Source organism: Pteronotus mesoamericanus, unplaced genomic scaffold (genome assembly GCF_021234165.1).
Source record: "Pteronotus mesoamericanus isolate MK-2021 breed Mesoamerican mustached bat unplaced genomic scaffold, CSHL_Meso_final contig_52, whole genome shotgun sequence".
Taxonomy (NCBI): Eukaryota; Metazoa; Chordata; class Mammalia; order Chiroptera; family Mormoopidae; genus Pteronotus; species Pteronotus mesoamericanus.
In genome coordinates, this window is record NW_026555189.1 from 13,253,639 (window position 1) to 13,273,399 (window position 19,761).

The window sequence follows — 19,761 nt, forward strand, 5'->3', positions numbered from 1 at the left end:
GATGCTATGGCGGAGTCGCTGCCCCTGGAGGTGAGAGGAGGCCACCCTCAGGCCTAGCTCGGGACAGGCCCCGCCCTCGGGGTCCAGGGCTGTGGGGAGGGGCTGTCAGACGGTTCACCGGGTCCCGCCTGCTAGGCGGAAACGACTTGCCCGGGAGATCATAGGATCCGCAAGCTATGGGTAACGGCCCCACCTTTGGGCCACTCCATCCCCTTAGTTGAGGGGCATCCTTTTCTTCCCCATCGGGCCCAGGAGATGGCTGTCCTGTCACCTCACCTACCTCTGCCTAGCCACCTTTTCTTGAGATGGCCGCCCCTCCCCCTCAGTTCTGGAAGATGTCTGTTCCATCCCGTCGTCCCCGAAGGGTAACCGATCTTATCCCCGTTGGCCCCTTGGGATGATCGTTCCGTTACCTCCACCCCGAGAGATGGCTGTCCCCTACTTCTGGTGGTGGGAGACAGACTGCCCCTCCCATCAACTCCGGGCTCGGTCGCAGAGTTCTGTCATCGAAGACAGGCCTGCTCCCCATTCCCTCCGCCCCCAGTGATGGCCGTCCTACCTCCTTGGCCTCAAGGGATGTTTGCTCCTCCTCCTTAGCCTGGAACAAGACTTCTCAGCTGCCATTGTTCAGAGAGGTTAACAGGGTTTGTCCCCACTAGATTCTTGGGGTGGCCTCTCCATACTTCGTGCTCTTGAGAGTTTACCACCCCTTCCTGCTGCCCACAGGAGACAGGGCATCCTTTCCCCATCAGCCCTGGAATGGCTCTCCTTCCCCTTAGCAAAAATAGGACTGCTTCCACCCTGTTGAGCCCCCTGCCATGGCATCCTTTCTCCTCTTGGCCCCAAAGGTTATCTACTTCATCCTCATAGATCCCAGGAATGACCAAGCACATCTCTAGTAGCCCCTTGGGATGGGGTTCATGGGATGGCCACTCCAGCCTTATCACTGTCTCCCAGATCCCTCTAGAAGGACCATTCCCCTTCTCAGCTCAAAGAATCCCCTGAGTGAGGATGGGTTTTTTGCCCTCCACCTTTGATCTTGGGCTGGCTGTTGAGTACCAGAAGATAGGATGGGCACTATCTTATCTCAGCTCAGACAGGTTTCCCTGCCTCCCCATGGGGTTGGGGGCTTGGTCATTCCAAGTCCCCATTAGTATTCTCTTCCCCATGTCTAACCTCCCTCACCCAGAAGGTTATTCTCCCCAGTCTTGCCCACAATAATTGATCTGCTTTCTCTCTCCACCCTGAGCAAACCTTTGGTGAAAATAGAGGTAGAGGACTATCCATCCTTAATTCAATGCAGTAAGTATTGGCTGAGCACCTTTTGTGTGCTAGGAATGAGAGAAGAGGAGATGAGAATGGGCTGATGAGAACAGCTTAAGGAAGGGCATTCCAGGAAAGAGGCCCACAGGGGCAAAGGAAATAGACATGCTGTGTTCCTAGGACAGTGGAGAGACTGGATTGGGGAAGCTCTTGGAGCAAGGGTCCAGCGGGGCATGGAGGCCTGGAAGTGCTGATGCAAGAGTGGAGATTGTGTCCTTAGGGTACTGGGATGCCCTGAAGGTTTTCATCAGAAGCGTGCTGAGACTGAAAGCTGTTGCTTAGAAAAATTAACCCTGCTGCAGTGTGCAGGATGATTAGCAAGGATGAGCCTGGAGGCAGGAGGTTCAGGTGGAAGACAGTGAAAAGAATCCAGGTTTGAATGATGAGAATCTGAGCTACGAAGTAAAGTTTCAAAAGTAGAAGTATCGGTAACAGCAATCCAACAACCATTTATGGACCACCTACTAGATGTCAAGCACATCATATCAAATATATATACATAATTATAGACATAATTTTTTTTTGTTAAACTGGGACTCAAACTGGTGACCTTTTGGTTCACAAGCCCGCGTGCAATCCACTGAGCCACACCGGCCAGGGTGGATTATATATAATTTAATCCCCCATAAGACTATGACCTAGATTTTCTAATATCCCTATTTTATAGGTATGGAAACTGAAGCTCAGAAAAGTCAAGCACCTTGCCTGAGGTCACACAAGTTACACAGCTAGAAAGTACTAGAGCTGGCATTTGAATGAGTTTAAGTTAGCCTTGTCTAAAGCCTATGTTTTACACTTGTATCTGAGAGGAAGGGACAGATGAATATGATGAGTACAAAGTATTATCACAATCTTAAGATGAGACGCACTGCTGGGATTGAAACTCAGGTGCTGGAAAGTTGTGAGGTGGGGCTGCTTTGGACTGAGGGCAGAATATGAATTCTGGTTGAGATGAAGGTGATGGTAAAATATTTGGATGAAGGAATCTGTGGCCAGCTGGCAACTCTGGACTAGCACATGAATAAGACAACATGGGGATAGTGAATTGTTGGTTATCCCTATAGTGGTAACTGTTGAAGCCATGCAAATGAATTTATCCTAGAAAGGAAACATTAAAAGACCCAGGTTCAAGCCCTGGGGACCATAGAAGAATCCAGGAACAGGGCAATTGGAGTGGTGAGTGGAGCCCTAGAAAACAGTGTCACGAGAGTTAAAGAAGGAAGATAGAAGAAGAGTTGATATTCCATCATTCCTGGACTCACAAATGACTCCCTTCCCAGTTCCCTGTAATAGGGCCTCCAACCTCATCTCCCCAGCCTCACAGAGCATAAGTGGAGTGAGGGCCTGGGCCTCCTGAGCTGTGTCTTGCTAGGAATCATATCTTACCAGCTGAGAAGGCAAGTTGGCAGTCGAGAAGATGGGAAAGGACTGGGTTCCCAGAGCCTGACCTATGAGGGCAGAAGGAAGGAGTATAGCTTCCTGAAAATCCGAGGAGGAGCACCTAACTTGCCGTGGTCTAGATCCTACACAAGACACGTTACTGTTATTTAATTCTCAGAATAACCCATTTAAATGTCACTACAATTGCCATTTCACAGATAAGGAAAATAGGCTCAGAGAAGTCAGTTGATAGAATAACGATTTGAATTAGGTTCATCTGGTCTCAATGACCAAGCTCTTTTTACCAAACTGGGCAGGAAGTTTGATATTTATCAGTCTGTACAAACCCACATCCAGACAGTGCTGAGGAAAGGTTTGTTCACAGTAAAGATACTTGGGAGGTGAAGAGGGGACATGAAGACTGTGTGAAGCTTAAGGTCCAAGACGAATTAGAAACCAGTGCTGTAGTCCCCTCAGGCCTAGTGTGCTATCAGCTAGAGAAAGTTCCGAAGGCCCCCAGCTCTAACGGCCCCCAATGCCCTGTCTTTTTCCCTCAGATACTCACATATATTCTGAGCTTCCTGCCTCTGTCAGATCAGAAAGAGGCCTCGCTCGTGAGTCGGGCTTGGTACTATGCGGCCCAGAATGCCCTGCGGGAGGTAAGGCGCCCACCCTCACCTGGCCCATTCTCAGTTGTCTCTCACGTCAGCTTGCTCATGGCCGTGCTCATACATCACCCATCCATTTAATCATCATACATATTCATACACATTACATTCGTACATGGCTCTGGGTAGAATGCTGAGGCTATTGAGGCATAGTCCCTCCCCAGAGGAGCCCATAGTCCAGAGGAAGAGAAAGACAAGTGATCATAATATCGTGTGCTTGGGGCCATGACACTGGAATGCAGGGTGCAATGGGAACATGAGGGAGGACAGCCAAAGGAGCCCAGCAGCATCAGGGAGGGCTTCCTGAAGGAATAGGATGAGAATGAAGGTTGGCCTTCCAGGACGGGGAGCAGCACGGGTGAAGGCACCAAGGCGGGAAGTAGTTCTCGAAACGACCACACAGGTTCGTTATGTCTGGAACCTAGATGTACGTGGGAAAAGTGCTAGGACAGAAGACTAGAAAGGTCAGACTACAAGCTGGCAGATGTGCCAGGCAGCATTGCTGGGGCCGGTTACCATCCAGAAGCCTTTAAAGGAATGCTAAGGCTGGGGAGTGACATGGGGTGATTTGTATCTTAGAAACCTGCAGTGCAGAGTGGGCTGGGAAGGACGAGTCGGAGTGTAGGGAGGCAGCCGAGCTAGGAGGTGAATGCAGACATCTGTCCTAGTTTGAAAGGCAAGCAATGGTAACTCTTGGTTTTATTTTTTACTTATTTGATTATTACTGAGTGTGAACAGTTTTCTCATTAGCTGACCGTTTATATTTCCTTCTTTTGTTTACTCATGTTCTTTATCCATTTAATTATTGGGGGTCTTAGTCTTTTTCTTATCTATTTGTATGAACTTTTTATACATTAAAGAGATTAATCTTTTACATATGTATTGAAATATAGTCTTAGTATGTTTGCCTTTTAATTTGATTTGTAGATGTGTTTAATTATGAGATACAGAGGTTAAATTTCTATGTTGCTGATTTTGAACATCCTTTTCTTTCTTATTTCTTCCATTGCTTTTTAAAGTTTGAGATCCCTTGCTGATTCAGATATTTGATAAATATACACTCGTTTTTCTTCTGTTTTTTTTTATAGACTTTTTTTTTGAGAGCAGTTTTAGGCTCACAGCGAAAATTGTTTCTTCTGTTTTACAGTGTGAGCCTTTACATTAATTGTTTTATTGATGAAATTAGTTTGATTTATGCTATGAGGTAGAAGCTAAACTGATTAATTTCCAATTAGCCCAAATACCATTTATGTTAAATCTTCCCTCTCCCTTCCCTGCTGTATTAGAATCCTCCTCTGTCACATAGTAAATGTATAGGGCCTGTGGTCGAAGTATCTATCTGGTGTCATTGAGCTTACTATCTAAAGGACTTTGATTTGGACTTGTTTAAAACTCGTGAAATCTAGTTGGTAGTTGGATTTCTGGGTGAGGAACTAAAGAGAAGTGTCTGGATAATAAGTATACATTTGGGTATCATTTAAAAATGCATGGCGGTTGAAGCCATGGATCTAAGTAAATTCCCTCAGGGGAAGCATGAAGGGCCACAGGGGCAGCAGACCACGGAGAATGACTGCCCAAGGGGACGACACTGGTCCAAGGGCATGGAAAGGAGGAGGAGCCTATAGAGGGGGCCGGGGAGACCCCAGCAAGAGGAGGGCCCAGAAGTCAAAAGCAGAGGGTATGTAAAGTGTCAAGTGGAGGATTAACAGTGTTAAATCCCTTGAAGAGCCTAGAAAATAAAGAACAGATAGTGCCCATAATGACTGACATCCAGGGAGGTCACCAACGGCTTCAGCAACATTTGGCGTCGGGGGGGCGGGGGGAACAAACAGATGGATTGAGGGGCACATGAGAGAAGGAAGGAAGTGTAGAGAGGGAAGCCTGGGGTGTCTGTGGACTCGGGGGAAGGAAGAGCACGAAGGCAGAGACTGCAGGGTTCTCAGAGAAGTTGGAGGACAGCCTCAGTAGCCCAGAGAAGGGAGTTGCATTGAACTAAGGAGCAGGAGAGGGAAGGAGGTTAGAATGGGCTCTGCCAGGAGTGGGCTGGTGAATGTGACAAGGGGAGGTCCCTTCCACCTGATGGCTTTAGTTTCTCTTGGAAACAGAACAGGTCGCCTCTGGAAGGCCAGAGTGAGGGGCTGCCGCAGGAGCCTCCGGGCTGGAGAAGGCAGCGGGCCTGCAGAGGGCTCTCGAGGGGGACGAGGAGAGGGCTGGGGGGTCCGGGGGAGAGGAGAGGCCAGTGTTGACGGCGCAAGCAAGAGGGAGGACCGTGGCTTCCTCAGCACAGAATCCCTCAGAATTCTGTATTCCTGTCACACACCCAGAGGAGGCGGCAGCCTCACCGTCCCTGGCAGAGCAGGGGAAGGAGAATGGGCACAACAGCATGATGGGCGGGGCCGTGAGGCCCCTCAGGAGATGCGACCAGGGGAGAGACCTGTTGGAGTCCAGCAAAGAAAGAGGGCACAAGAAGCAAAGTGGGCGGTCAGGCGCTGGAGTGTAGGTGAGATTGGCACGTGATTAAAGGGAGCAAGGCGAAGAAGAGTCAGGGTCAGAGTTTGGGATCCGAGTCCACCATTTTGGAGCTGGGGCTGCCCCAGAGAGAACACTGACAAAGACGAGTTTGGTGCTTCTGCAAAGCTCAGCCCCCACCCCCTGGGCTGGGAGCACTGGGAGGCCAGACCCCAGGTGCCAGGACATCTAGTGCCCTGCTGATATACCACCACCACGTCCCGGAGAGCAGTTTGCGGAACCATATAGGCAGGGACTGTCTTCCAGGGCCTTGGTGTGGGCAGGTGTGGGCAGGGTGATAAGGGAGTAGTGCCCCCACCAGCAGGAGCTATGGAAGATTCTGGCTCACCAAGGCCACGCTGGGGCCTATGGCTCACTAGGCCAGGCTAGGTTGCTGGACTTGGTGACTTAGTCTCCCTGGTAACCTAGCCTCCCTGACCTGTCCCACTTAATCCCATCAAAGGTAGACAAAGGCAGCACCCCCACATATACCCTGGCTCTGCCCGTTTCGGGGGGGTGGGGCGGTGGGGGCTGGTTGCCTGCTGCTGGGTTGGTCACTGTGAAGAACTCAGGACATCTCAGCTTCTGCCCTCCTCTGCCTTCTATTGCCTGAGGTGCTTTTAAAGACCTGGAGGCCAGCTCCTCTTGAGAGACCAAAGCCCCAGGGTCTGTGTTTTCTCAAAGGCCTTCTAGAAAACAGGTGTGTTAGCTTTGGCTTCCTGTACCAGCAGACAGAGGACCATTTCTCTATCAGATGGCTCTCCAAGTCCGCACACAGGCCTGCAGCCTCAGCTCCCGCTTCAGTAGGAACAATGAAATCTTGGTCTCTCACAAAGGGCACATCATTTTTAGCAAATGTAGGGCATTTCCCAAATACCAGCATTGGGAAAGGAGGAGACCAGAGGCTAACACCCTCTCTGGACAGGATGGCTAAAACTGGAGTAAGTACCCTTGCAGTCTTCCCTTGGGCCTCTAGAAGCATTTTTCTAGGGCCGGGGCCGGGCGGGGGGTGCGGGGGGCACTTTGCAATACCAGGGCCAAAGACAAGGACCCAGGAGCGTACTGCTTCCACCTGCTGCTCTGCCCACAACTGATGATACTTGTCCCTAAAGGCGTTCCTGGGCTTCTGCACTTCGAGTACAGGCTAGGCCACCCGGGTGATGACTTATAGGCTGCCCCCTCCCCACCAAGAAAAATGGCGGGGAGCAGGGAGGTGGGTGAGCTGGAAGTCCTTTAGGCCGGGCCCTGTCCCTTTGTCCAGTGGCTTTTGCTGCTATCAGCCAGCCCTGGACTTGGGCCCTGGGCCGACTGCCAGTGCCTTCAGCTGTGCGACTACCTTGTTCCTAGGGAGGCAGTGGGAGAGGGGAGCACATCCCTGCCCTCTAGCTCAGGAAGGAAGGGAAAGAAGAAAGACTGAAGGCAAGGGGAGCAGGGGTGGGGCCTGCCGGGCCACATGTGACCGAGGGGGTGGGGGTGCTGCCTGGGCAACCAGCAGGATACGCACTCCCCTAGCCACAGTTCACTCCGTGCATCATCAGATTGGCTCATCTAGCGTGCAGGGCTTTGAAATGGTTGGAGGCCGGCTTTCCCTTTCCTTTTTAAAGCCTTTCCTCCCTGATCTTTTCGTCGCCCTCCCTACCCTCCCCACCCTCACACTGGGATCTTCCCCAGCTCTCCTTAACTCTGAAAGGGGGACCCAGGACCTTGGGAGTCCCCAGTACCCTGCTGTGTCCCAGTGTCCATGAGGGGATTTGTGTACCCCTCTCACCCTAATGACCACGTTCAGGGAATGGCGCATGGGAAGGGAACCTGGTCTGACTCCCGACTCCTGTGGAAGTGGCCAGAAGCTGGTCCCCGTCAGGTACCACATGCTCCTTCCCTTGATGACAGCCGCAGGGGCCATAGGTGACTGCCTCCTCGGGCAGAAGCCAGGCTGGTTTCTCTACACCTGGCAACGAGCTCCATGTGTTTCTTTCTGGGAGGATCCTGTTGTTAAGTATCTTGCAGGAGTGCACATTGTGTGTCATTTCTGCCTTCCTACTTCCCTTTGATGATGTTCTGTGGGGTACAACAGGGAACACGAGCCTGTGCTGACAGTTGCTGACAGGACAGGTTTTTTGGGGAGCTTGCCCTCCTGCATCAGGATCATGTTGGTATGTTGAAATGAGAGCCTTCTTTAGTACCACCTCCCTGCAACCTGGGCACCCTCAGGGAGAGAAACAGCGCTAGAATTTTAGAAGCCAAGCCCTCCTCTCCCTTCAGCCACAGACCCATTCCACAAAGACCTGTACCAACTGCCCTTTGGCTCCCTCTGGCACAAGGTCAGGGGAAGTTTTGTGAAAAATCTCCTTAGCTGGCCGTTCCCTAAACTCCTACACGATCCAGGTTGTTCCCACAATGACTTAGCTCTGAGCTGGCCTCCCTCCCCCGCAACTGTGTGCTTGTGTGGTCCCTGCTCTCCCTCCCCTGCTCCTCTACAGCAAGGCCAGCTCAACTTCTCTGATTCATTCTCTGAGTTCCTGCCCCCAGAAATGGAGGCTTCTCCTTCCTTACCTGGATAAGACAGACCCTCCAGAGAGAGATGAGCCTCAGGGATCACAAACATATCTTGAACTCTGGATCCCGTGGAACTCGTGTTAGCGCATGCACACACACTTGCATGCATGCACACATTTTCACTTACACACAAAACCCATTTTTGCAAGTATTCATGTGACCGGGACACCGAAGCCACCAGGGGACCTTGGCCTCTGCCTGCCCAAAACTCTGGCATCTGGGCCACAGGGGGTTGTGGTGAGTGACACCAGCTTCGCTTCCTGCCTTCCCCTGTTCTGAGGGCTATTTATATGCTTTTAAGAAAGTAGGGGAGGTTGGTTGCTTAGCTCATGCCAAGGCCTGAGTCGATGGGTCTCAGGGCCACCTTCTAAAAGTCCTAAAGGCTGGGGTCCAGCATAATTTGTCCTGCTTCCTAGAGGCTTTGCTGGGTCTCCTCCAGGCCACCCCCAACCCTCCTGTACCCAGCATGACAACTCCCCATGGGATGCCACAGGCAGCCAGACCCATCCATCACTAATCTTCCTGCCCTCCTCTAAAGTTATCCATCCCCTTGAGCCCCAGTGTGACTTGTCCTCCCAGCTCCCAATGTCCACCAGTACCCCCTCAATCACACATGACATCACATACTACAGGGGTCCCCTTGTAGAAGGGCCTCTCCCTGATCTGCCCTCAACCTCTAATCAGCAACTTGTCACCAGACCTGATGCCCATCACCCTCTGAGACCAGAGGACTAACCCAGGCCTGCTGCTGCCCTTTAGACAAACGTGCGGTACAATATCCCCGTGTCCTCGGCCTCCCTCCCAGCCATCAAGAGCCTGGGCCTCAGGGCCATCTCCTGCATCAGCCTGACTAACCTGGATGGCTCGCCAGCTTCACAACAGGTGCTGCAGTCTGTTGCCTACCACCTGGGCCCACACCTGCAGAGCTTGTGCCTCAGTGGGGGCAGTCCCACAGAGGCCTCCTTTCTGGCCCTGATCCTGAGCTGCCCAGCCCTGCATAGCCTTGATCTCAGTGGCTGCAACAGCCTCTTCGCATCGGGCATGCTGCTAGCTCGGCCCGAAACGGCACAGCAGGTCCAGCAGGCACTAAGCAGCCTCCGTGAGCTCAACCTGGCTGGCCTGCGAGACCTGGCGGATCTCAGTTTCAATCAGCTCAGCAGTTGTGCCCCCAGCCTGGAGCGCCTCTCCTTGGCCTACTGTCACCTCACCTTTGAGGTAGGCCCAGCCTGGGGTTCCATTGGCCCCCAGAACTCCTCCCCCTCCCAACTCTCCTTCCGCAACCTGCTTCGATTCTTGAAGGAGCGGGCTGGTAGGCTGCACACCCTGGACCTGAGTGGCACTGGCTTGCCATCCGAGGCCCTGCAGGCCCTGGGCCAGGTGGCCGGGCTACAGCTTGAGGAGCTGAGCCTACACAGCTGCCGGGACCTCTCCACAGAGGCCGTGGCCACCCTTTGCCGCCTACAACCAGGCCTTATCTCCCTGGACCTCAGCGGCTGCTCAGAACTAGCTGACGGGGCACTCTTGGCGGTGAGCCGGGGTCTCCGGCACCTGCAGCGCCTGAGCCTGAGGAAGCTGCAGCGACTGACAGATGCGGGATGTACAGCCCTGGGGGGCCTGCGGGAGCTACAGAGCCTGGACATGGCTGAGTGCTGCCTGGTGAGCGGGCGGGAATTGGCCCAGGCCCTGGGCTCAGTGCGTGGAACTCCGCCCCCGCTGGCCTCCCTCAGCCTGGCCTACTGCTCCTCACTCAAGGTGAGCCTACCATCCCCTTCCTTCCCCACCAGGGCCGGAAGCCGGGGGAACTGGCTGTGCGACACCAGCAGGGGAACTGCCTGGTGTTTGTGGCTAAGGAATAGTAGTTAGAACCGAACTTGGAGCCCAGTCTGGAAGGGGGAGGAGCCTAGACCAAGACAATATAGCCACCAGCACTCCGCCAGGCAGCTTCCCGCTGTGGGCTTCGGTAAAGGGAGGTCCAAGAGACCAGGGTGGCGCAGCCCACGATGTGACATACATCTCACATGCCAAGCGCTCAGGAACAACTGCAGCCTGGAGAGGGGCACTGCGGGTGGGTGTTCCAGAGGCAAGGAAGGCTGGTGAAAGGAGGTGACAGAACTGAGCCCTGTGGGGAAGGGACACTGAGGTTACTTACACAGAAGAGGTCTCTCAGGCAGGGCCTGAAGGAAATAACGTGCTATGGGAGCGGCAGGGTTGCTTTTCGGCGGAAGCCGGCCTCTCCGATAGGGCTCCGCCCTGTCTCCCTGGGTAGCATCCCTGTCTCTGCAGTGTCGGTCTTTAGTGGGTTTTTCCTTTCATGTATCATTGTGGCCAGGGGATTCCCAACCTGAAAAGCATCTCTAAACTTTTCCCTGCAAGTGCCCCTCTTCCCCCTGCCCCACTCCATCTTCCTTGCACCCCTGTGTGTCTCTTAGCCGAACTCTCTGGAGCCTCACATTCTTGTGTCTGCATCTCTCTACAAACCAGTTTCCTCTCCTCGGTGCGTAGCTCTGCTCCCCCAGCCACGACTGCTTCTGCCAGGTGGCAGCCCTGTGCCCACCATGACCTCATGGCTCTGCTTCAAAGTCTAAAGGGAGCATATCTGATTGTGTCAACTGGGTCACATGTCTACTACTAGTCCAATAAGCTATGGACAGAGGGCAGCCTCAGCCCACCCTTTCAGCAGGGACTGAGAGCACAGTCTGGGCAGATATGGTAGAAATTTCCACCCGCATCCTTTCCGCCCCAGCCAACCTAGGCCTTTATCCTCCAGCAAACTCTTCCTAGTGTCCTACCCTCCATGGCTCACTCTGTCCACTCTGACCTTTCACCAGCACAGGGACAGTGTTACTTCCCTCCGTGGACCCTCCGGTACCTCCCTATTGCCTATGGGCCGGAACTTTGGGCAGAACCTTCTTAATGACACAGGCACAAGCCACCTCTCCATTGCTGTCCCCCTTTTCTACTTTCCTCCTAGGACGCCTCAGTGCTCTCCCTGATCCGAGCGCTGGGCCCAAGTCTCAGGGCGCTAGACTTATCCTCTTGTGTGGCCCTCACCAACCGGACCCTGCAGGCCATCTGCACCTACCTCACTTCCCTCTCAGTCCTGCGCCTGGCCTGGTGCAAGGAGCTCTGTGACTGGGGGCTTCTGGGGCAGGAGGAACCAAGTGAGGAGCCAGCACAGAGATCCCAGGTGTGGGACCCTCAAGGTCGTGGAGGGTGGCACGGTCCCTGGGCTCACCTGCCCTCCTGCCCCTCCTGAGCCTCTCTAGGAACCTTTGAGGGCCAAACTCAGGAGGGAGGAACCTGAGGAGCAGGGGCCTCTTCCCACAGCCACATCAGGCCTCAGACCCCAAGGACCCTTCTCCCCAGCCTCAGCTCCCCTCCCTGCTCAGGCTGCAGGCGCTGCAGGAGTTGGACCTCACAGCCTGCAGCAAGCTGACTGATGCCAGTCTGGCCAAGGTGCGGGGCTGGGGGTGTGGATAAACTGAGGATCCTGGGGCTGGAGCCAGGGGCCTGGCCTGACCCACTTTTTGCTTGGAAAAAGTTCCTTTCTCATTGGCTTCTGCCGCCTATGGCCTCTGCTTTGGCTGTGGGTGGGGAGACCTAGAAGAGCCCTGGGCCCCGGGCTCCAGTGCCGTGCGACACCCTGGCCCCCGCCCCCTTGCAGGTGCTCCAGTTCCCCCACCTGAGACACTTGTCACTGAGCCTGTTGCCAGCACTCACAGACAAGGGCTTGGTGGCTGTGGCCAGAGGCTGCCCTAGCCTGGAGCGCCTGGCGCTGAGTCACTGTGGCCTCCTCAGTGATGAGGGCTGGGCCCAGGCAGCCAGCTCCTGGCAGAGGCTGCAGCACCTCAACCTGTCCGGCTGCAGTCAGCTCACAGAGCAGTGAGTATGTCCGAGGATGCCACAGAGCAGGGGCTGGGCTGGCTGGGGCCCCGCATGGGGTCAGGCACCCACACAGCGACCTCCCTGCAGAACGCTAGATTCCGTTGGGCAGGCATGCAAGCAGATCCAGATGTTGGATGTTGCCATGTGCCCTGGTATTAGCATGGCTGCCGTCAGGCGATTCCAAGCCCAACTGCCCCAGGTGACCTGCGTCCACTCACGCTTCGTGGGAGGGGCTGACCTGACCCTAACACTCTGAGACCAGGTCAGTATGCAGCCCCTGTTGCTCAGTCTGCATAGTCCCTAACCCTGGCTTTTGGACCTGGAGTTTGACTCACTGCCTCCTGTATCCCTCTGCTACATACCAGAGCCCCCCCCCCCCCCCCGCTATAAATACCTTTGCTAGGACTGGAGGTGGGCCTGAGCCAAGGAAACCCAGGGTGCTCCCTACCCCAGTCTACCCCACGGCCCAGCAAGGGCTTCTTTCCAGCTCCATGTGGCTGCCACAGGCACCTGGAAATGCCAGCTCCTGCTCTGCTGCCCAAGTCTAGGCCCAGAAACCCCAGGCCCACAGGTGGCAGGGTCTGGTGCTGGGAGGGGAGCAGACCTTGTGCCTCTTGCCCTTCCCACTTCTCCCACCTAAGGCCTGTGCCCCACCTTGATCCCTACAGGGAGCTCCATACCAGCACTGAACTTTAGCAGCTAAACCAGCCTTTGTTGTAAATCCACACGAGATTTAAAAATTCCAGATTTTACCTCCTTATCTGAAGTTCTCAGACTGAAGAGCCCCTCCCCTCCCCACCACCCTCAAAGCAACCCAGACCAACACAGGGACAATGGAGGAAACACCAGAGGCGACTTCTTCCTCAGGTGCGGCCCAGCCCCACGGTGCCCCAGCAGGCCCCAGCCGCTTCCGCTTCCTACGGTGAGAGACTCCAAAAGCCCGGAGGCCTCTCCCAGCAAGAGCTCCCAGGTGGGTCCTGCGGCAGAGGCACTCGGCCCAGCCAGACCCCAGGAACGCACTGATTAATGACGCCAGAGGCCAGGAGGTTGTCTTCAGAAAGAAAGAAAGAAAGGACAGTGAGCAGCATCTCTGGGTAGGAAGGGTCATTAGTGAATTTTCAACAGCAGCTCTGACAATGTCTCTCTGGCTCTCCATACATCCACCTACACTTTTGTCCATCTGTCCTTCTGTTCTAGGAGCAGCCAGCGGGGCTGCCTGAGTGCCTGCTTTATGATGGGATTCAGAGGGGATGAAGCCCTCCCAGCCTCCGGGCCAGTTGGGGAGGCAAATCGGCCCACAAGCAGGGATAGCCCAGTGAGTGTGCACAAATGAGAAAACAAGCACCTGGGACTGGGAGCCCAGGGGAGCAATGAACTTAGCTTAGGGGGTCAAGGAAGGACTCAAGGCAGCGAAAAAATAAGCAGAAGTGAGAGAAGAGGACAGTCAGGCAGAAGGGACTGGCAGGTGCCTGTGGCAGGCCAGAGCTGGTGCTGGAGGCGTGGGGGTCCCGGCCCCAACAGGGTGCAGGGAGGGTGCCAGCATGGACCAAGCACCGAGAACCCTGCAAGCCACAGGCACTCTGTTGGAGGACTTGAACTACATCTGCAATCCATCTCAACGCTGCTCATCATGGTGCTGTGACCATTATTCCCTGGAGCTGAAAAATACAGGATGGGGGTGGTGTGTGTGATCAGACAAACTTCACATTTGAGAAAGCAGCTGTGGGAGCTGGTATTGAAAGGACTGGAGGCAAGAAGTCAGGAGGTTCCTATCAAGATGACGGTGGCCTGCACAAGGGACCGGGCCATTGAGAAGGAATATTAGGGGACTTAACTGCATCTGGGACCCCTACCTCCATTTTTACCTTGAACTCAACTGCAGATTATTCCAAGTGTGGTGGGAAGTCTCGGTACCTGAGTCAGAAGCATAGCTCGGGGAGGGGAAGCTCAGCATTTCTCCCAAGGAAATGGCATTTCATCACTTTTCAAGGTAACATGTTGATGATTAAATTTGTTAAAAAAGATATCTGAGGAGGCGATGGGAAAGAGGTAGCAAGAGACGTGGAAAAGGAGGTCAGAGAGTGGTGGCAGCTTTCAGCCTATCCTGTGGGTCCTGTGGGCAGATGTGCTCCTCTTTGCCCGGAGGCTTGGGGGGTCCGTGACCACAGCCTCTGAGCGTGACCTCCAGCTGGGCCAGCTCCCCTAGCAAACTCTGATCCCAGAGGCTCTGGCCTGCCTGCGGCCCCCATCCCACCCTCCTGCAGTGGGTTTTAATTAGAATTCAGGCTTCTTGTACTAAATTCCCTCTTGTCAGAATATCCTCTCACCATGTGAGGATGTCTTCTAGAATTTTAACTCTGCCCTTCAGGACAAAGCAGGCCCAGCTTCGTATCCCTCCTTTCCTGCCTCTCATCAGAGGGCCGCCAAGGCCCGCCAAGGACACAGGGCAGGCCAAGCAGGGCTCACAGCTGAGCTCAGACCGGCAGGAGCCTCTGAAAACACAGCCCCCCGGCGAGGCCCCTGTTAATGCTGCCCAGGAAGGCGTCCACTTGGGGCGATGCCTCCTGCCGGGCTGCTCCTCTCACCTGGCTAGTAGCACCAGCCCTCCCTCGGTTGGTGCCCCCCAAACACAGGCCATCCCTCCCTGCAGACCCAGCACTGAGGGAAGCTGAGGACTCATCCTGAGGAAGGACAGCAGGGCCACCCTCTGGCACACCAGCCCCTCAGCTGTAGCTGGTCAGGTTTGTGGCCCAACCTGTGGCCCTGGCCTGATGCCCCCATCTCATTCGCCAGCTAAGTTCGGAGGTAGGCGTGGCCTACAGGGTGCACAGCTGGCTTGACACTTATCCAAGAGCCAAGCAGACTTTATTTCTGCTGTAGCCTCTGCTGATCAGGGTGCTGCACTTCTCCATCCTTAACCCTTCATGGCCACCACAGTGGCAGCAGCTGTGGCCCTTGGCCAACCTGTTAAGGTTCAGCGATGCTGCAGTCATAGCAGAAGTTGAAGTTGGTGGGGGGCGGGGGGATAGGAGGTGGCTGCTCAGGAATTGGCACATTCTCCAGCTCCAACAAGCGCAACTTGGTCTCCATGGTCAGCAGCTGCTCCAGGTCTAGCCGTGTCTGCTCACTGCCCATAGGACTGCCCAGCAGGGTGCTCAGCCCATCTGTCCACAGGTGGAACTGGGGAGGGAGCCAGCTCCATGAGGGCCTGCCAGTCTCTTCCCCTGCCCATCCGCCCAACTCAGCTCAGCCTGCCCAGACACTCACCTCCTGTTTGGAGGGGGCAATGAAGTTGAGGTACGCCTCCTCTTCCCCATGGTCATAGCTGACTGAGAAAGCTAATTCATAGAGGTCCTAGGGAGGCAAGGGAACCAGGAGCACTGAGCAGAGGGCAGGGCAGGGCAGGTGGGAAGGAACCCGGGCCCCCACTGTCCTCACCTTGTTCTGCTTCACTGAGCCCTTCTCCCGGACGTGGGGGCAGTCCTTGCCGGTCAGTAGTGCCCTGATGTCAGCCACAGGGACTGCGGGAAGAAGCTGGGCTGACCACTGGGGCCCCAGGCACCCCAGGGCATGGGGTGGTCTGGAAAAGCAGGTGTCCTACCCCTGCCCTTGCCCCCCTTACGCTGCTCTGGGAGGCTCTCGGGGGCAGGTGGACTGGCACCATCCTCCACATCCCCGTACTGCAGCACTTTGTGGTTGGGGGACAGGCAGCAGAACCACAGCTTGTCTGGGCAGCAAGGGGAAGAGGGGAGGAGTGATGAGAGGGACCCTGACCCCAAGCTTGCCACCCCTGCCCCCTGCCCCCTGCCCACTCAACAACCCTGGCGCCTCCTGCTGCTGATCTTGCGGAAGAGCGTCCCCTCGCAGAGGCGGAGCAAACGCTGCTGGCGGATCAGGCCCATGAGCTCTGGCTTCAGCTTCTCCCGAAGCTCCCTGGGTGGCAGGAGGAGGGTTGCTGACCAGAACTGACCTGGGGCAAGGCTCATGGGTCACCAGGGAAAGTTGGGTCTAGGAGCGAACCCATCCCCACCAACTCACAGTATGGGAGGGGCCAGCGTGCCCTCCTGATGCAGCCGCTCAGTCTGCCTCAGTCGCAGCACCTCCCCATAGTTGAGTGCGTTCACCTTGGTTCGGAAGAGCTCCAGGGAGCTGGGCTTCAGGGCCAGTGTGCGGGCCAGCTGCTCCCGGACCACTTGCATGACCTGGGCCCGCCCCAGGCTCAGTTCCGGGTCTGAGCTCTGGGCCCCTGCCCGGCACAGCCCCCTGCCCTGGCCCACGTCTCCCAGCTCCCACCCACCCACCTTGTCAAAGTCCTCCTGTGTGGCCCGCATCTCCTTCCAAGTCTTATTCAGCAGCTGGATGCTCACGCAAAACAGCTCATGGAAACTCTGGTCTTGGCCGAAGAACATGGGTGAAAAGTCCTGGGCCGTTTCGGAGCCTGGAGCAGGGGGGCAGGAGGGGCTCAGGGAGAAAGTATGTGAAGCCCCTGGCCCTCTCTGCCCTTCCGTCCCCTGTTCCCAGACACACTGCCCAATCCCACTCACAGGGCTCCCCAACGTGGAGCAGCTCACACAGCAGCACGGTCAGCTGGATACTGCTCCGCGCAAAGGGGCACTCGTGCTTGTCCTCACGACTGCTGTTCTCCAACACAAACTGGGGTGGGGGGAGTAGAGAATGGGGCGGGGAGTCACAGCTAAGCCCATGGGGACCCTGCATAGGAGGCATCCTGCTCCACCCACCCGTTCCCCAACACTGACCCGGCTGTAGGCGCTGGGTGCATTTTTGGAGAAGTAGAGCATGTTGTCCAGGGCCAGCAGGCCAGGGGGCACACGCTCTAGGTCTTGCGCGGGGTTGCTGTTCTGGAGGAAGGGGGACAGGCAGCTGAAGAAGGGCCCCAGCCCCCTGGAGCAACAGCAGGCCCGGGTTGAGGCAGGGGTGGGGGGCAGGATGAGGGGCACTCACGGAGAAGCCCAGCTTGCGGAACTCGCGGGCGCATAGGGAACGGCGACGGTCAGCACTCAGCCCGGCACTGGGGGACTCCCCTTCTGGCTCGAAGGCAGCCTGGCGCAGGGACTGCAGCTGCTCCCGCTGCTCCTGGGGCCATTATTTGGGCGTGGGGAGGAGTCATAATCAGATTCAAGGGCAAGCTCCAGCTGCCCCCAGCCTGCGTAGCCCAAAGGCACCCACCTGGCTGTAGGGGTCCAGTGGTGTCCGCATGCGTGGCTCCAGCAGCCCCAGAGTAAGGGACTGCAGCACGTACAAGTGGTGAGCCATCTCGTCACCCATTGGCACTGCGCTATGGATGATGTTCTGGAGGACGGCCAGTCCATGAGTGTGAGCTTGGGCTCACGGGGAGAGGAAGAACAGAGAGGGGTCTGCCTGGCCCAGGGCTTCCTACCTTATAGATGAACTGGCGAAGGTTTCTCTGCCACAGGTGGTTAAGCATGTCCTGAGGGTAAGCAGGAAGGCGGCTTAGATAATGTGACCTTACCATGAGCACCCACCCTGTAGGCCCCAGGTGGAGCACAGTGCTCATCAGCTCCTGCCCCTCATCCATGCACCGGATGGACACCCACCTTACGTTCGGCAGGGCTGGCCCCCTGCAGCAAGGCCGTCAGCAGAGCCATGGCCTTGGTTTGCAGCTGCTGGTTCATCCTGGGACGAGAAGAGGGCTCAACTGGCCATCCAGGATCTGGCTGCACTCCCCTCATCTGTACCCTACCCGAGACTTACACCTGTAGGTGTACCAGCAGCCTATTCGGTGAAACCTCATTTTTGACCACCTGGCCCAGGACAGAGCTGCTCAAGGTCACACTCTCCAGCAATCTGAGGGCCAGGGGCTGCACAGAGGGGTCCATCAGGTTCATGTTCACATAATCTGCCACCTGGAAGAGGGGTAGGGGTTGTCACCACCTGATGAGCAGGGATGGCCAGGACCTAACACCACCCACCGCCCCTACCTGCTGTCCCTAGAAAAGGCCACTCACCTTCTTAACAAAGGGGATAGTGAGCGTCTCCCAGGACACCACGCCGTGCTCCATGAGCTCCAAGAAGGCCTGCAGTGCGAGGGCCAGCACCTCCCCTAGGCTGGGGGGACATCTGGGGCTGAGCAGGGCCAGATCAGAACCTCCAGCCCCACCTGTCCACCACCCACCACAGCCCGATGCTCACTCTTCCCCTTCCTCAATGATGGCGCCTAGCCTCTTTAGCCCATCACGGCTGATGACCTCCTGGGCAAAGGTCATGTCGGGAGCCAGCAGGGCAAGGTGCTGCAGGGCATCCCGGCGCCCTTCACGACTCCCACGCTGCAGCCCACCCAACAGCTGCTCAGCCTCAAGGTCCTGGCAGGGGCAGGAGCAGAAGCAAAGGTGAGGAAGGAGGCTGGGTGGAGGTAAGGAGGGGGAACTAGAGGTGTGGAGACCAGGGTGTCCACCAGGTGGAGCACTGCAGGGATGTGATGGGGCTTCCAGACTTGGGGCAGAGGCATAGGGGGACAGAAAGGAGGCACAGCAAATGGGGCAGGGAGTGCGGGTGGGGCCAGGAGGGGCTTTACTGGGGCAGTGCTGAGGCACAGGATGCTGCCATTCTTGATCTCTGAGCGGTTCTGGAGAAGACAGCAGAAAAGGGAGAGAAGTCATGAAGGGCTCTCAAGATTGGTTAATTGGGGTTGTCAGCAAGGGAGGATTTGGAACTCTGTGGAAGAACACATTCTAGGAGGATGAGGAGTCTGAGGAATCAGGGCCAGGGATCAGAAATTAGAAGACTCCAAAGAGGAGTGGGCACTCACATTCTCAGTGATGTATCTCTTGTGCCCATCCGCAAACTGCAGGGCATAGCGCTCAGGGTGAGCCAGGCTCCACCTGTAGGCAGAGGAGGCTCAGTGAGGCAGGTGAGGCGCGCCCCCTCCCTCCTGCCTTTCCCCCACCCCCTGGCCTGACAGGCCCGCACTCACGCATCGCACACCTCCTTCAGCACAGCGGCCAGGGGCTTTGCCTGCAAGTGAAGAGGTCACTCACGAGGCCAGGAGTGGGGAGGAGTTGGGGAAGAACCGGGGGAAGGGGAAGGGTGGGATATCCTGAGGGGAAGAGGGCGACCCAGAGGTGGGCTAGGGTGGATGTTGGCCGGACTGGCCGGGTGACCTGGTCCAGCTGGATGAGCTGCGGGATGGCATCACGCTTCTGAACGGCGATCTTCACCACGTCCCTTGGGGGCGCCATGGCCCAGCTGGGGCGGGGCGCCTGTGCCTTCCAAACGGTGCAACCTCCTGCGGAGGGCGCACCTGGTCTGGTCCCCTGGGGACAATGAGGGTGTCCCTCTGTCCCGTGGCCTGACGCTGGTGGCCCGTACTCTCTGCCCAGGCTCCCACTCCTGGCCAGGCGCTCCGTCCTTCCCAAGGGAGCCGAGGCTAGTTCCGGGTTTCCGGAGGTAGGACGGCGCCAGC

At 56.2% G+C, this 19,761-nt stretch overlaps 2 protein-coding genes across 2 annotated transcripts; one reads left to right on the forward strand and one right to left on the reverse strand.

The window, feature by feature from the left end:
• Nucleotides 1-6: 6 nt before the first annotated feature.
• Nucleotides 7-12,576, forward strand: LOC129075134 (F-box/LRR-repeat protein 2-like). The gene is made up of 7 exons (XM_054579105.1): nt 7-30; nt 3,261-3,362; nt 9,195-10,187; nt 11,407-11,622; nt 11,763-11,891; nt 12,100-12,317; nt 12,408-12,576. The coding sequence occupies exons 1-7, from the start codon at nt 7-9 to the stop codon at nt 12,574-12,576; spliced, it is 1,851 nt and encodes a 616-aa protein (XP_054435080.1).
• A 2,711-nt stretch (nt 12,577-15,287) lies between these two features.
• On the reverse strand, nt 15,288-19,711 carry ELMO3 (engulfment and cell motility 3). The gene is made up of 20 exons (XM_054579335.1): nt 19,460-19,711; nt 19,273-19,313; nt 19,108-19,180; nt 18,874-18,924; nt 18,492-18,661; nt 18,308-18,407; nt 18,054-18,205; nt 17,897-17,975; nt 17,719-17,769; nt 17,508-17,630; nt 17,283-17,414; nt 17,078-17,179; nt 16,865-16,973; nt 16,622-16,758; nt 16,359-16,522; nt 16,141-16,253; nt 15,943-16,047; nt 15,759-15,841; nt 15,588-15,674; nt 15,288-15,500 (listed from the first exon to the last, which is right to left on the reverse strand). Exons 1-20 carry the CDS (start codon nt 19,535-19,537, stop codon nt 15,288-15,290), a joined length of 2,163 nt encoding a protein of 720 aa, XP_054435310.1. The 5' UTR covers nt 19,538-19,711.
• Nucleotides 19,712-19,761: the final 50 nt, after the last annotated feature.